Genomic DNA, 18,028 nt, shown 5'->3' with positions numbered 1-18,028 from the left:
GTATCACCTTTGTACCAAAATAACAGTTCATATTTTTTTGCAAGTTGGAGTTGTATTCTGTGCTGATTTTTCTTTCCTCATTGACTGTGTCCAATGTTCAGGGGGTACATTCAGAGATCGCTCCAGACATATGGAAACAGATGGCTACTGACCGGGATATAAAGGCTGTGATGTGTGAGACAGACTACATTAATCCCCCACCTTCATTTGACTGGAATACAGAAAAGGACAGAGCAGCAAAAGGTCTCGTCCACATACAAATAAGTTCTTCCTCCAGCAGGGAGCCGCATTTCAAATTCTGCCAGATAAGCACTATGACCCAGATCTGCCATGATGTCCTGTCATCCACAGCCTCTTCGTGTCTGGACACGGCCTTGCTCATGAAAAAATGATCAGAGTAACGGCGGCATGTTTAATCAGCTCCACCGGGATGCCGAGAGGCATTTTGAAAAACGTCCAGACGCCATTAGTGAACATGGCTTAAGTGAATGATTGACCTCCTGTGGGAGAAAACCATCAGTGACACACTCCCTCTAAACAAACAAGAGGAGAAAACAAGCCTTTGACCATAGTATCGATACTTGGGAAGAAGCAGTACACTTTGGCATTTTTTTTTACAGAAATAAGCTTTAAAATAAAGTACTTAAGTGTGAACAGAGTAATGTTTTTAGACACTTCATGTTAATTGCAATTAAATAAAAAAGTATTATAGTTCAAATGTATTTTAAAATACAGTTAGATTAACTTGAGTGTGCTTTCTGACCTGCTTAAATGAGGCCCTATGATTTATGCAATGCAGAAAACAGACAGAACTGTGGAATCCAGTCACTTAAATAAGATTTTGGGTGTGTAATGCGGAATGTCACAATTTGTTAAATCTGTCCAATTTTGGATGAATAAATCAAAGGTAGGCCAGTATATTTAAATCAAATCACGATATTGAATGGTGCAATATCAAATATTAAACCAATAAAAAAAGTTGTTGTGGATGAATGGCACAGACACATGGTTTTGTTTACTACACACATACAGAAGTACGCGTGACACTCTTTCAGTCTCCGCTGTCTCACTTTATGATGACATGAACACATGAAATTCATATCTCACACACACACACACACACACAAACGAAGGTCTGTATGGCAACTCATCAAAAGAAAAGTTTGGTTGAACTTGATTGTGACAGAAATATATTTATGTACAGTAGAATGTACGTTTCAATGATGCTGATAATATTAATAATAATAATAACAATTTTTTTGTATATTCATTCATAGAACTTTAAGGAATAATCTACATTTTTTGTTCCATGGTACATTTCATTTTATTAAATTTTATTTGATAAAGAAAAAGAAAAATAAATCCTAAAAATTATTTTTTTTCTTAAACTTTTAACACAATGTTACTAAACTGTATGGTGTCATGATTTCAATTAATTAATTCTGAAGGTTTTAAATGGAAAAGGAATTTGTTGAAAAAAATTAAACTTATTTCATGCAGCCTTAAGTAGGATTTAAGAAAATCTTTGTAATTTCATAATTACCTGTATTGTCTTTGAAATATGGTTAAAGTACTACAGAATGTACGGTCAATCGATTATAATAAACTAAATTCTACTTTACTGTCATTTCTTTTGAAGCCAGTATGTAGTGAATTTAAATATATTTGTAATTAAACATCTGCAATGAAGTTGCAATTTAGTACATTTAAAATATATTAACTCAAAGTAATGATGAATAACACAGTACGGTTAAACTGATAATCAAGTACTTTACATGTGCTTTAGTATGTTAGTCAACACATCAAAATAAGTAATTCTTTAAAGTATTACTTAATTTGACATTTGAAAAGTGCACTTTTTAAAAGTGTACTTAAGTGAGTTAAGAAAGATAATTATGAACATGTAAATTATATATATATAATTTTACAATTTGAATACACTACATGTGCCTTTTCAATTGAATTATGTGCACTTTTTCCACAAGGCAGTCGACGAAATAACTGAATGTTTTGAGCACAGGGATCATTTTGAAATAACACTGTTGACCATCTACCAACAACTAATCTGAATACAAAACCTAGTCTTCATAGTCAGAAATAATGCAACAATACATTGAAAAGTCATGGGACTCTGGACGGAAGCCAAAGGCAATCTACCCATTATCACTATTGAGGTCTTCTTTCTTTTTTTAAAGTCTTATCTTGCATGCTTGGAACTTAGTCCTATGAATGGATTCACTGTGTAGAATCCAAAGGATTTGTTTGATCTTAGCGCTATTCTAAAAAAAATCATGTGACTCCTGACACAAGGCCCTCATCTGCACTCTATTCATTGCTTGCCGCTCAACATTGTTAGAGTAATTCTACCAGTGGCTCACAAGGTAATAACCGAATGAGTAAACAGTCACAAAACAGGCTCTCAAACACACTTCAATCATAGTTGTACTTTACCCTAAACTATAACCCAACATTAAACAATGTTTATACATTTTATTATTTTTGCTACAAATACACCAGAGATATAAAGTAATAAAGCGCAAATAATAAACTGTACACTAAAAGTTTAAGATTTATTTCACTTGGAAATTGCTAGTAAATCCCACAAAGGATTACAAAAGAAACCGCAAATAACATTGAATCAAACATGAAAGACTATTATCTTGTAAAACACACTCCAATAATCTTAAGTTTTAGGTTGTTTACTACTTTGATATTTTTATTTTAGTAAATAAAAAATGAAACTTTTCTACTGACTTTTACTTCATTACATCATCTAAATGTAGTGAAGTAAATTCAACAAACATTTATTCTTCAGTAAATTAGAAAAATACTCCACTAAAGTATTTGTATTCTTAGTCTTAATATGTAGTATGTGTAACTTAGTCGTAGTATGCAATTTTTTTCCTAATAAAATGGTAATAATACAATGTTAACAATTTTGAGCGAATCAGATCTTGTTATTACCGTTCTGCATGTAGATTAGTTTTTTCTTATGATATTATTTTATTTATTTTACATTTTTTGCAATGCACGACTCTTTCTACATCTGCAATATTAGTACTTAAAGCCATGTTGTTCAAAACCAAATTATATGCCAAAAATAAACAACAATGGAACAGCTATGTATTGAAAACTGCACTTTAATTGTCTGAACTATTCGTTTCACCAATTATAATCTATAACAACATTTAATTCATCTTCACTGATGTATTTAAGAAGATATTCATGTCAGTGTTCATCTGTTTTTAAGATATAAAATGAATTTTTTGCTTAATTATAAATGTTCTGATATCCTATTGAAGTTATGTGCGGTAAGAAATTTTGATCACAAGTCAAAAACAAATTAAATGCGGATATCATTTAACCAAGGTGTCATGTATGAATCAATAATTACTAGATGCATTCAAAAACAACCTAACATCATTAAAGTTGCAATACATTTTGTTCATATTTTTGTTCAATTTTAACAACAACAAAAAAATCATCTGTACTGCACTTGTAAAGATAATTTTAAAAATGCTGTATTGAATGCGCATGTTTAGTGCACTTCGAAATCTGGTAACAGTTTATTTAAGTGTCCTTGTAACATGTTACATGTATTTTCTAGGCCTATATTAACAACACTAAATTACGCATAATTACATGTAACTAACCATAAACCAAACCCAATATATACATGATATTAATTTTCATTACTATTTACTCCTATATTTTTTTAATTAACTATACTTCAAGATTAAAAACTAAAAAATTAATGCCAGCTTAAAGGAACACTCCGACTTTTGGTGACTTTAGCAAATTCCCAGTATCCCCCAGAGTTAGATAAGTCCATACATTTTTCATTTCTGTGCGTTCTGTAAGTGTTATTCGACGCACCCACCGCTAGCCTAGCTTAGCACAAAGACTGGATGTAAATGGATACTGTTAGCATAGTAATCCCAATAATTGACAAAATAATGCAAACATTTTCCTATTTACATGTTGTGATCTGTATAGTCACAGCGTGTACAAATAACAAGGCTATATGAGACAGAGACCATTTTTAATCGTATAAATACTGGGAACTATATTATCACTAGGCGTAGGAGCACAGCTAACCGAAGAGTGCTTAAGAGTCCACTTTATGCATTTCATATAAATGTAAACTAATACAGTTTTATTTAGTTCCAATTAACATGCAAGGGCAACTACTATAAATTCCTGAAAACATGACATTCAGTTCATACTTAAGCTTTAAAGATCTTCAAATCTTAAGTGTATTTTGTAACACTATTCTAGTGTCTAGTAAACAGGAAAGTAACAACACGCTGATAGACAAGAAAGAGCAGGATTTACTTTTGGTATGCTACAAAGTCTCAGCTTTCAAATTTTGTAATTTTTAAGAAATTCAAACAATAAATACTATTTTGTTGCTCATTAATGTGGTGTGTCGTCATTTAAGCAGGACAATCATCTCTTTCTCTTAATTAACATGAATGAACATCAGAAGGTATCTCGTTTCAACCACAGAAAGATGTAAATATAAACCATTTCTTTTAAGTTCAAGTCAACCGATTTGATTCTACTCTCCTGTCTGGTTTGTTTGTCGGACAAAATTTGAGATTCGTCTTTAGACTGTAGCAAGGACACTTAAAACAGTGTATATAATACAAAAAATAATAAAATAAATTAATAGAAGAACTTAATTGCCCACTTAAGTGTATACTAATATATACATACATACATGCATATATCAGTCCCTCCAGGATTTTGCACCAAATTCACAAATCTCCACCATTGACCATGGATTTAACAGTAAACTACAGGAACAATTTGTGGAAGAAATGGCAAATTTAGAGAAAAGCTGCAGCAAAATCAGTCATTTTGATCGCAAAAATCACAAAAAAAAAATTGTGAAATCCTGGAGGGACTGAGATATATATGAAATATATATTCACACACACATATATACACATACACACACTCTTAATTTCAAAAGTAACGCGTTAGAGTACTCTAATAACTTTTTTCCTGAAATGTGTAATTTAACGCGTTAGTTTCGTGCGTAAGTAATCAGTAACTTCGTTATTTTTTTTTAAAAAGTAATCCGTTATTTTAAGGAAAGGAAAATCCCGACTGCAGCCTGCTTTTTGTCAGACAGTAGTCCTAGGTCTACTGTGCCACCTGCGGATGTATCAGCGGAGCCGAAGCTCTGTGATCGTAAAGTCAATGGCTGTGATGCGTCTGTGCCCTGCGCCTGACCCTGTGTGTGTGTGTGTGGGGGTTTTTTTTCGAACTCCCGGCAAGATGGCAGAGTGGACAGCGTTTGGTTTATGGAAGTACGCACATTATTTTCAATTTGTCAACGAAAAGGAAAAGAACATAATGGTAAAATGCACAATCTGCTTTGGTGAAAAGCTTCTGTCGACCGCCAAAAATTCTACCTCAAATTTAACGCTACGTTCTAATCACTACTTTGAAGAGTAAATGTAAGAGGACTGTGTTAAAGCGAATTTAGGCTTGTGACTGTGTGTGACACTTTAATAATAATTAGTTCGGCTATTAAGCGATTTGTCATTTGCCTGTGTGGCGGTGAAGGATTTAATTTGGTTTGTTATCATTTTTGTTTGACAGGCAGCTGTTAAATTCTGTTAGATCGTTGGCTGGCTGATTGTTCATCATTTCTAAATGGATTTAAATCTGCAAGCCTGTTTAAGGTTGTGTTTACAAGTAAGCATAATTGTACTTTGATAACTGCATTATTTAAAGTTAAAGAAAAATCTGGAGTTTTCTTGTGGTGCTCATAATATACAGTAGCCTAGGCTATCCGGGCTGGGTAGGTGCAAATTTTGATTAATAATATGTTCTGTGATAATAAATAAATAAAACGCCATGTGGAATAGCCTAATGCTGACTGTCTTTCCTGTTATTGTTATCCTGCTGTGTTAATTTAGTCGGATGACTGACGTTATTCATTGTCGGGAGTCACGACTTCTAGGTGCATTTAAAGGGGCCGGGGGCTGTGTCTGTCATGTGTGAGCCGCTGCAAACGGCTTTTAATTTTTGGTAACGCATGAGTACTCTAACGCGTTACTTTTATGAATAGGTAACGCTGTATCATAACTGATTACTTTTAATTGATGGTAACGTTGTAACCTAACTAACTACTTTCCAAAGTAACTATACCCAACACTGTCTATAATACATTTTCTTTTATTGCAATTAGCTTGGAGTTACTGTAAAGCCTGAAAACAGTGCATCGAGTTTGCACTGAAGTTTTAAAGATCATTTAGCTTACCCAGTAATAATCATCACCAAAACCAATGAGGAAGTACCGCACAATATGAATACCAGAAAATGCATTGTATTGAGATACAATCTAGAAAACAACGCCTGGCAGATAGATTCGATAAGGCATATAAATACTGTGGCAACTGAGAAAAAAATGCTCATTTTAGTGTTTTAGAATAATTAGAAATAAAAGTGTAACCCTCTTTTTGTATGTCAGACTGTGTGGGAAGAGTTCAAAGAATACCACATAAAAGCGAGGGTGGGTGGAAGTAAGGGCAAGCTGCCAATGGAAAATATCTGACCATTGACTCTGAAGCCAGGCACCAAATGAGCCATTTTTTTATACCCACTGCCACGACTGCCCAGCAACTGGACCGCGCCATGCACCTGTCTCGCAAACGCGAGTCTGTGGACACATATGCAGTAAGGTTTGTGCATGTCAAACGGCAAGCAAACAAAGCGGAGCCTGACAAACACACACCCACAGAGATAAAAGTGTGCACACTGCTCTAGATCCACGGCACCTGTCAGGACTGTAACTGAAGGCTTACGTATGAGACTGGCTGAGGAACACTGGCACATTCACAGCATTCCAGCCCAAATCCCCATGAATCACTGTGAAACCTGCAGGAGACATACAGTATCCCGACACCGAGCACTGGAGACTAGAGGTGCCACGACACCTTCATTTAGTCTCACAGTAATACAGCAGCTGAAGGATCGCAATGCCAAACATTATCTCAATACCACCCATTACATTCGTTGGCAAAAGTCAGGGTCTGTTCCATTTAATTTATTACAGTTTGCACAGTTTTGTTACTATTGTACACTGAAAAATAATGGTGTAGGAACAGATTTCACTCAGAAATTGAGTATTTTTTTAAATGATGATTACAAAGAAATGACAAGTAACGCATTGAATTAAATTATATATATATATATATATAATTAAAATGAAGCAAAAAAAAATACATTATTTACTTTAACAAAGTTTGTATTCATTTTCTTTTTGTTATATTAGTACATGAAGGTAATGTTGCAATGGCAACAAGCTAAAATAATAGAAGTTTAAGTTTTTTATAATTTATATATTTCAGTTAATTTTTACATTATTTCAAGTGACAAAAATGATTTATGCTTTTTTGTCTTAGTCTTAATAACCCTGGCATATATTATAATTTATTATTATTAAAGTGAAAATTTGAATATTAAACAAAAAGGTGTTTAGATTTGAATTATTTAGATTTTAAAGAGATCTTGATAAACCATTTAGTCTTTCACAAAATGAAAATAAAATAAAAATAATTAGTTTTTGTCTGTCCATACCAGTTGTGAGACAGCTACAAAACTAGACAAAAGTGAATCAAAAATCTCACAAAACACATATTCTTTAACTGATACAATCTTTGTTGTGTAATATACATCTGCTTACAAAGTTCAGTTGAACTTTCTTGTTTTCAAGTCATTTTAACATCTGAGATACATTATCCATAGTCACTTTTAATATGGCTATTAAAGTCATTAACAATAATATTCAAAATCAAATTAAACCCATTTAATATTATATTAAACCCAATCGGCACCTGAGTTGTCAGCTGCCCAGAAATAGAAATCATTCTAGGAATAGAAACCACCTGTCGCTCGTCGCAGTCACAGCTGGTTATGACAAAAACTCTGAATAACACGCTGAATAATGCACATTAAGGGACAGTTGTTTTTTTCAGTGTCTTGTAACTTCATCTTTGTCTCTTCATCTTTGAAAAAGCATCTAAAGAATGCCGCTTTGCCTTTCATTTCTGCCGGAGCCATAAGTCTCACGACTGGCTTCAAAATACCGTGACACTGCCAGTATTTTGAGGTCTGGATACCATAAAATAGGGTTGGGCCATGTCTACCAAATTGGCATCAGATGATGTGTACAGTGAAACATTGCGATGGACGATGACATCAGGGCGATGAGGGGAACGTCGAACATTCGCTTGATGGCCATCTTCAACAATTATTTCATTAGAAACATAACATTCTCATTTTCCACATTCATCTCATCAGCAATTTACCGACAAAACTACCAAAGAGCACAGGTTCAGTCTTCTGCAAACAAACAGCCTCAGCAACTAATCGTTCACTGTTCTCGGTCAATGCAACTAGATATAAACCCAAAGCAGCACATGAAGCAAAAGCTGCATTAGAGAGGTATGTGTATAGAGGAACAGGTGCAATTTAAGACAAATACAAAGGAGCACATGCCTTCAAATCATTTTATTTTAATTAACATTACACAGAGAAAGGAAAACTAATTTGAAGGACTTTAATATAGAAAATATTTCACACTAAAAATCTACAGACAAAGGATCAAGAGAATTCAAAGGACAATGTGAATCAAAAGTTTGGAAACATTATGATTTTTTTTAAGCTATTATGCACACCAAGGCTGCATTTATTTAATTAAATGTACAGTAAAAACAGTAATATTTGGAAATATTATTACAATTTGAAAACTATTTTACATTTTAATATATGTAAAAATTTAATTTATTCCTATGATGCAAAACTGTTTTTATCATCATTACTACAATGCAGTGTTGTAATTAGATTATTGCACTAATTATTCTCTCTAAAAAGCATTGCATTAATTATTATTACTTTCTCAATCCTACATACACCTCAGCAAAAAACTCTTAACTTTTTCAAATTAGAATAATTGCATAAATTATTCTTGAACTGACTACAGTATTTAAAAGAAACAAGGTTATATTAAAAACACCCATTTTTAAATTTTTACATTTGCACTGATGTTTAATCCACTATTTTTTTTTTAACAGAATTGATATATAGTCTATAATTACATCAGAATTAAATTACAAACAAATTACAAAAATTGATTGTGATTTTTATTTGACGTGAGAAATTGGTTAAAAATCATGTATCCCAAATGCAGATTTGCTCTTCTCAAGAACATGTGTGTGAAATTTCAAGGCTGTAGCTCAAATGGGTTTGTAGTACAAGGTTTCATATTTCTAAATCTCATATGCCCGTTGCTAAGCAACCACACCAATAATCATCCCATAATTTAGATTATTACATTTACATGGTGACAAAGCTTAAAAAATGGCTCATGAGTAGTAGAGGAAGCTACAAAAAGCATGATGACTAATAAATTTTGATAAATACATTGTGCTTCTGACACTTCTTTTTTGTGTGTGTGTGTGTGTGTGTGTGTGTGTGCAGTCGGTGCTAGTGAAGAAACTATTGAGCAGACTGGAAATCCTGCTGCAAAATGGCATAGAATAGACTGTTGCCATGGTTTTCATGGTCTTTAGGCTCTGCTACCTGGAAGGAAAGCTACAGAGCTGGAACGAGACTCAAAAAGTAACAAAACAACACAAATTTAAGAGTGGGAAACAAAATTATAGATTTACAGTAATCTAAATCAAACAGATAACATTTTTAGTCATCCCATTAACCTTTGCTTGTGATGCACAATCAAAATCTTTATTTTTATAGCGCTTTAGTGCCAAGCAGATTCATAGAGATAAACAGGAAAACTGCACAATCAATTATGGAAACTCTGCTATGGAGAACCCGATTCAGCTGTAAAGCAGCTCTAAAAGACAACGGTGTCAAATTTAGCTCAAGTCAGTTCAGTGTTGTTTCAGTTCAGATCAGTGTGAAGTTAATCAATGTCATTATTCAGCTCGAGTCAGTTCAATATTGACTAGTGAATTTCATCAATAACTACATGAGTAAACACTTACAAAAATTAACCATGGTTTTACTAAGAATAAAACAAAAGAAATTAAGGGGGAAAAAAAACATGGTTTCTATAGTTAAACCATGGCCACCACAAATTACACATGGCTTTACTGCACTTACCATATTTCAACCATGGTATTTGTACTAAAACTGTGGTTATACAAGCCTGATTGATGATACACTAAAATCAAAAATAAATTTCAATCTGCTGCCATCAGGAAGGAGACTGCGGAGTCACCAAGCTAGGACCAGCAGACTGAAGGATAGCTTCAATATACGATGGCATGCACCAGTCACTTTGTGCAGCATTGGTCTGCTCACTACCTCATTCACCATGGCACTGATGTCATTCTACTTACTCATCAGTTCAATAAAATAACTGCTCGAGACCTTTGTCAATTTATCAGACTGAATAAGCTTCTGTTTTTGCACTAACAATCTTTTATCTGCACTGTACGTTCACTTCACTGACTTGCACTCATGTGGAAGAATTGACAATAAAGCAGACTTGACTTGACTTATTTGCATAAATTATATGATAGGCCCAAGAAAAACATTTCCATAATTTTCTGGCAGCACAAGTACTAGAACATCCATAAAACATCAACAACATCAGTAATGTTCAGAATTTGTTCTTCATTTTATTTTGCTAGTTCAAAAAAAAAAAAAAAAAATCATCCTGTCCTGTAAAGTAAAAGAAAAAAAATGAGAATGGCCAACTTCTCCGTTTTATTCTAGCCAAAATCACTTGAACTTTGTATGGTAACTGCGATTTCCAAACTCATCAAAAGGTAGCATTAATCTCTCCGGGCATATGAATGATATTTGACTACATCTGGCCCATCAGAAGCAAGAGAGATCAAAGAGAAGCATAACAGTCACAGTTTAAAGCTCTTGTTTTTGCTCGGCGGTTGATTGACAGGTGAGTAGGCGTTTCTTCAGTGTTGTCAGGGTGTATCTGCTGGTGTTTCTGGCTACCTCTAAATGTGGTTTGAGTAACTGGATCACATTATGGGCCTGTATTTAGAGTTGTCTGCTTATGATTGGGTGACTCAAGACAAATTTTAATACCAGCTGTAAAGGAGGTCATTAAAATCAAGGCATATTAAAAACACTTGATGAAATGATATGCTGACATTTTTTTGAGGAACACTCATGACCAGAATTTTTTTACCCAAAATTGGAAAAAAATATGCCTCAACCTACTTTACAAAAAACTCACCAACACAAAATTCACTGCAGTTTCCAGCTGAAATTAACATTAGAGACTGAAAAAACACAAACAAATTTTATTCCTTTACATAAATCAAGATTAAAGGGCAGATTGTTGATTAATAAAGACTCATTTTCTCATGGTTTCTTGCACAATACTATGTTATGACCTCAAAACCTTTTACCATAGTGCATGGTTTGAAAACTAAAGCATTTTGATGTTTTCATCACATAACACCACGATATGTTTGGCTTTTGTGGTGTAGTAAACTTGCTCAACAGCACACCCAGTAAAGCATTAAACTTGATATGCGAAGCGCTTTCAAGACATGTAGAAACAAGCTAAATGGCATGTTTGCTTTTAAGTAAATGCATTTTTATCTCATATTTGCTTCTGCTAACACTATCCATTATGTTTGGAGTATTGCATGTTACACATCAAAAAATGTGAAGAGACTGATCGTGGAAGTTATATTTTTTTTTATGACAAATATTACAGAATATGACCGATATTATGACAAATCCCTCTAGCTCCAGAAGAAAACCCATTAAAAAGCATCACGGAAGTCATGAAAACACAAACTATAAATTCTTTGTTTCACTTTGTTTAGCTGCAGCATATTTAAATTATGAAAAATTGTGAAAGAACCATGAAAAAGCTGTTTTCTTGTACATGTAAACTGGGTCCACAACATGAATTAAACATTGCAGATCACTAGATCTTCTGCTAAACTACTTTTAAATGTTCCAACTTCCAAGAGTACATTCAGAGAGCTTGGCAAAACTGCCTTTTTGAACAAAAATATTGACTATCCTGGTCAAATAAAAGTTAAATAATAATAAATAAAAAACTCTCATAAAAGGCGGAAATGCAGGATTACCATGTCTTAGACTTTTAAAAGTTACATTTCTCTAAATTAATCTATGATGGATGTCCAAATCATCCAATGTATGGCCATTGAAAACATAACACATACTCATTCTTGTTCCCTGTTAGGACTCCTGTTTTTGTAAAAAGTACTTCTTGAACTTCTTTTAACCTTTCAGGTTGCAACTCAAGCTAATTTTTTAAATCAAAAAGCAGAAATTGGCCATTATTAGGGCTGGTCCGAATTCCATTTTTTGTATAGATAATGTATTGGGTAAAATACAATACAACATTTTATGCAGGCTACACTGGATGCTGCATGGCGCGACAAATTCCCAACAGTAAATTACCCAAGGGAGTGCAGTGTCGCATTTTGGTGCAATATGGACACGCGATAGGTTCAGAATTAATAAACTTTTAATAATCTACAGAAAAATGTGAGCCGAAAGAGGGCGCCTCACGTGTGAAGGGCTTAAATGCTCCAAGAACGAACACCTTGGACTAGTGATACAAATCAAACAAGTCCGTTATGAACATTATTTTGTTCAAATCAAGTGCACATTTGTGTACGGTGTAAAATTACTGATTAACATGGCGGATAAAAGCAGCTCATTTTTGTGTGTGTGTGTGTGTGTGTGTGTGTGTGTGTGTTTTTTACACCAACAATATACTATAGGTGTACTACTTCAAACTTGATGTGCTGTTGTTGTAGGACACATATTTGGCACACGGAGTTTGTCTTGTCCTTACTCAATTTAAGGTGCTCCCACACAGCTGAGGTGTTCTCTTCCAGATTAACTGAATCATGAAGTTCATTCATGGGTGATTCATATTCAGGTGCGAATGAGAACCATTTGACGGGGGATGCCAAGTGTTCAAAAAAAAAATTAAAAAAATTGGATTGTCAAATTTGAAAATCCAAAGCCAACCCACTGAACGAATATTCGAATGATCGAATATTCTACTCCCGCTCTTCCCAAATACTTTCATTACACTTTTGTCAAAAACCACACATTCCACAAAATCCATTCCACCTGCACAAACCAAGAAAAAAAATGTAATGTCAAAAACATGGGGAAAACAAACCTAAAAGAAATTTTATGCAGCTATTTGAAAATTGAAAAACACATGAGTAACATGGTAACAATAATGTTTTTGTATTAGATAACAATGAACAATCTGTATCCAGCATTAGTAAATATTTGTTAATAACTTACATATACAAATGCATTACTTAACTCTAATAGCTTAAATTTGTTAATTCAGTCCAAAACTAATAAATGTTTAATGCATTATTTAATGCTGACAAGAAATGCATGAGTATTAATGTTTTAATTCAATGTGTTACTTGCCATTTCTTTGTAAATACTTGTGAACTTCTCTAGCAATTTCAGAGTGAATTATTTTCTCACACTTTTAAAGTAAAACCTATGCTACTTTTTTTTTTTTTTTTACAACCCTTTTCCAACTGCCCCTTGACTGCAGAAAAAACAAACAGGGACACTAAACGGAGTCAAAAGCTATTGTTTGCATACATTATATACTTTTAGCCAGAGAGGCTGGCTTGTTTGGACATTTTGTCCCAACACTAAAGGACCACTTAAGTTCTCTGACTTCATTAGTGAGTGGAGCTTTTAACTTGCACGCTGCTGCTTAAAGCTTTGTGTTGTAGAACTTTTACTATTAGAAACCCATATTGTCTGTTTAATAGAGCCTGTTGCTGAGGCCTCTTGGATGGTCGAGGGTATGCAGACATAGCGGTGTGAATGTATTTCTGTGTGTGTGTGTGTGTGTGTGTGTGTGTGTGTGTGTTGGGGGTTTAGAAAACGAGGGACCACAGAACGTGACATGGATGAGTGAAAGATTTCTAGGCCAAGGACACAGAAAGCCTTTGACAAGGGGGAAAGAAAGACAGAGACAGCCTGGGAAAAAGAGTAGTGGACTTACTTAGACACAATGAACCCACTAAATAAAATTACTTACTCCTTCATTCTATAGCTGTTCTGGATGCAGAATGATTTCTAGGAATGCCAGCCATTGTGAACACACTAATAAAACCAACAGATAGTGATTAAATGGGTAAATTCGCCTTTACAGACACTAAACACCTTCCCGAGGCACTTACTAATGTTGCATACTCTCTTAAATAACACAAATCTTTACATTTTTAAAATCTTTTTACCTTTATTTTTTTTCTAGACCCTATACATGTCACTAAATGTCAATTAATAAAGACTTATTGAGGTTTGCACCACATAACCAGCTCCTTGCGTGTGGCTTTTCTGATGAAGTAAACTTGCTCAGTTGCGTACCCAGTACAACAGTGCAATTGTGATGCAAAACAGGTCAAGACACTTAATAAATTAGATCAGAGACTTCTATAAAGAAGCAAAAATGGCACGATTGCTTCAGCAAATGCATTTTAGCCCACACTTGCTTTCATATATTTTCATATAACATGCAATGTAATCTCATTTTGCAGAAATATCCCCCAGGCGTGTTTGTTTCCATTGAGCCTGTGTGGAGTAAAATCGTGCATGGCTCTTCTTTACCATGTTTTAATGTACTTCATTGATGATGTGCAGACTGTATAGATATATATATGATTACTCAGTTGTGGTCAAACTTCTTACTTGAATGCCATTTATGAGTGTTATTTAAATAAAGATAAAATAAAACAACAAAAACAACCATACCGTGATTTTATTATTGTGAAATAAAATGTCATATCACCCACCTCTAGGCACAGGATTATGTTAATTACTGATTCCTCTATCAAACATGTACTAACATGCACACACCATGTTCCCTAAAGAAAGACCATGATCTAAAAAGTCTATTAAACTAAAAGCACAGATCTCAAGCTTGTCACTTCTGCTTTAAGTCACTTTTCTAGTGTCTGCACTGGTAATACATATATTAGGCATTACGCTTAAAAAAAAAAAAAAGAGCTCAAAGCATTTTCTTCAAATGTTAACTCTTCTGAATCACTTGTTATTTCTTTAATGTGACATGTTGAATAAATACAGAGTTTTCACAAGTGCCAAAGAGTGGAACAGATATGGACTCAACATACAACACTATCTGAAGTAGATCTGGCTAAGAAATAAAGATCATTTGATAAATCAAAATATGGGATATACCAGGGGTTCACAAACCAAAAAGAAATGGAAAACAAAATTTCCTTATGTATCTAAGAACAATATCTTCAATTTTTCAATGAATTACAGCAATTATTCAAAATCGTTGGATCACTGAAAATGATACTTGGCTCTGCTTTGGCTGTTTGATGGCAAAACTCTTAAGGCAATAAGGAGCATATATATGCATCTTATAAGTAGCTGAATGGGATCCTGACATTAGATCCAATGGCCAGAGGGGATGCGAGAAACTTAAGACATTGCCACACATTTTCACACACTTTATAAAAAGACCATACACTTGTAAGCAGAACATTGACAGAGCTATATGGATGCAAGTGACTACTATAAGCATTGAGAATTTAGGAAGCGTCAGCTTAAGAAAACCCAACAAATCATCCTGTTATGGGTTTCAACATCTCAGAACTAACTGGTCAGAAATGACTCTCTTTCAAATAAAAAATAAAAAATACAAAACTCAATCAAATAGCATCAACCAATTAGTGTGCAACGTCTTGCAAAGAAATAAAAACCTCCAAAGAAAAACAAATAATGTCCATGTGACTAAACCCTAACTAAATTGTAGCTGAAATGTCTTACCAAACCTTAAAAAAAGTAAAGTTTTAGCTCCAGATAAAACATGATCTACATCATGAATATTGTGTGAACCTCAATGCAGTTTCCTTTAACTGCAGAAGCAGATAAATTAGGTGTAGTTGAATTAAATGAAATTGCTAAACCCTGGAAATCGCAGCGTGCCATCATGAGAGACCAAGTTTAGATATTCTTATATAATTGAAAAGAAAACTTCGAGCTATATCGAAAGATTACACTTGAATACAAACGATTTGTCAGTATGATGTGAATATAACACACAAGGCATGACTAACAAAGATGCATATAATTAGTGTTATGTAAGCACTGAAATTAGGGAAAGCATAATGAATCACAAGCTACACTTAAAGCATGCTTTTGGCAGTCTCTTTTGATAGAAAACTCAATTAAATAGTACTAGTGCATATGCATGAGTGGTCAATTCATATGCAATGCTTTGCACAGAAAGAAAAACTTCCAAAAATAAACCAAATAATGTCCGTGTGACCAACCCGAAACAACTGCAGCAGAAATGTCCTGTCAAACCTTAAAAAAAGACGTAAGTTTTACCTGTAAATAAAACATGATCTACATTTTAAATAGTGTGTGAACCTCAATGCAATGTCATTTACGTTAAGAATCGCCTAATTTAAATGTCACTGGTCAAAGTTGTCAAAGTTTAGATATTCCTAAATTACAGAACATGACATGATGTGAACAGCACATATACAAGTCATGGCTCACATAGATGCATATAATTAGTGTTATGTAAGCGCTGGAAATTTTGGAAAGCATACAATGAATCGTGAAACTCATAGAGCTGCATTTACGCACGCTTTTTCAAATTGCTCCAAGGGTGTTTCGTTCCCTGAGACATCTAGCTGACATGTACAGGCCTAACCATCTAGTAAACGACATTTCCACCGATGCAACACTCGTGTTATGCGTGTAATTGTGTCAAAGCGGCGTCCGTGCGTTTCTTTCTTCAGGCCGACGCCGCGCTTTGAAGTCGCGACATTCCTGCGCGCGTGCGGCAGCGGCTGTTCCAACATGTTGCGAATACAGTGAGCGGACACTGCTGACTTACAACCAAGAGGCGATTTGGTCTTTTATAAAAGACAGAGTGCTATTCAAAAGATAGCCTACTTGACGCGTTACACTGGAGAAACGTGCACGCGTACGCGAACCAAATGCATCAAGTTGGTTTCCACCAGCGAATAATCAAAGGAATCTCTCTGCGCGGTGGATCAAATACTATTTATAAGCACCTAAAACTAGATAGCAGTATCGGTTTCATCTCTCGCGCTTTGGATGCGTCGCGACTCGCTGTTTTGGTTTGTTCAGTGTTTGTGTAAGAGTCTTCTGTAACTCTTACTATTAAAAGATCACACGCTTCGATTCTGCTCGCACAGACTGTTTTGGAAGCTATTTTCAAACTGGATTTACAAGCACCGATGTGTTTGTTTCTCAAAGCCGATGCAACGAGGTCCAAAACACTTACCTTCGACGAGGAGCATGAAAGTTAGAAGACTGCCACAAAGCACCGCGGTGAGCCTCATCGTGAAGAATCCTCTCGCGCTTTATTCTGTGTTTCTCTTTGAAGTACCAGCACACTTCAGATGAACGGAGTTAGATTAATAACTCTTTAAAACCCATTGTTTAAGGCTTATGTGACCCCGTTCAGACACAGGATGAGTTGAACTACAGACACGGCTCAAATCAGGACAGCGCAACTCCAGCAGAAACCTCGAAATGTTGTTCAACACACACACAGTCAGCCCGTCGCTTCTGCTGGAATGATCAAAAGGTGCATTGGGATGTACCATGTGTGTTTCGGGGGTAGTTCCTATTCCAGTGTAGGATCTCTTGAGGGAAACCGAGTGGACAAATCACAAATCGCCGTCCACTAGTAAGAAACTTTTCTAACTTGGCACTCGATGTTTCTGCGGGAATTGAAGTCTACTTTAAAGGACTGTTTTGGGAAAACGCGCACTTCGTGCCTCGCCACCAAAACTTTGAAGTTCTTTGAACCCTTTTCAAACGGGAGACTATGCTGCCCTTCCAAACACAAGTGAGGCAATCCAAGTCAAATAAGGAGACGTCAATAGACTGAACGTTTGGCTTCAATTCTTGTGCCTGCCTAGAATGTTTAGGCTCTACTAAAATGCAAAATAAATATATAATAATCGCA

The 18,028-nt window shown here is 34.8% G+C and overlaps 1 protein-coding gene across 3 annotated transcripts in view; it reads right to left on the bottom strand.

Annotated features, from left to right (window-relative positions):
* LOC113051721 (low-density lipoprotein receptor-related protein 4-like) overlaps positions 1-18,028 on the bottom strand; it is an 84,904-nt gene extending 66,876 nt beyond the window's left edge. Inside the window, exon 1 of one of the 3 annotated variants that reach the window (XM_026215706.1) lies at positions 17,339-18,028. In XM_026215706.1, coding sequence (XP_026071491.1) covers positions 17,339-17,396 — 58 coding nt within the window. In that variant the 5' untranslated portion in view covers positions 17,397-18,028. The remainder of the gene's footprint in view (positions 1-17,338) is intronic. The other 2 variants (XM_026215704.1, XM_026215705.1) reach the window with 2 other exon arrangements.

The sequence above is a fragment of the Carassius auratus genome, chromosome 32 (assembly GCF_003368295.1).
Source record: "Carassius auratus strain Wakin chromosome 32, ASM336829v1, whole genome shotgun sequence".
Lineage (NCBI taxonomy): Eukaryota > Metazoa > Chordata > Actinopteri > Cypriniformes > Cyprinidae > Carassius > Carassius auratus.
This window is presented reverse-complemented; position numbering and strand designations above follow the sequence as displayed.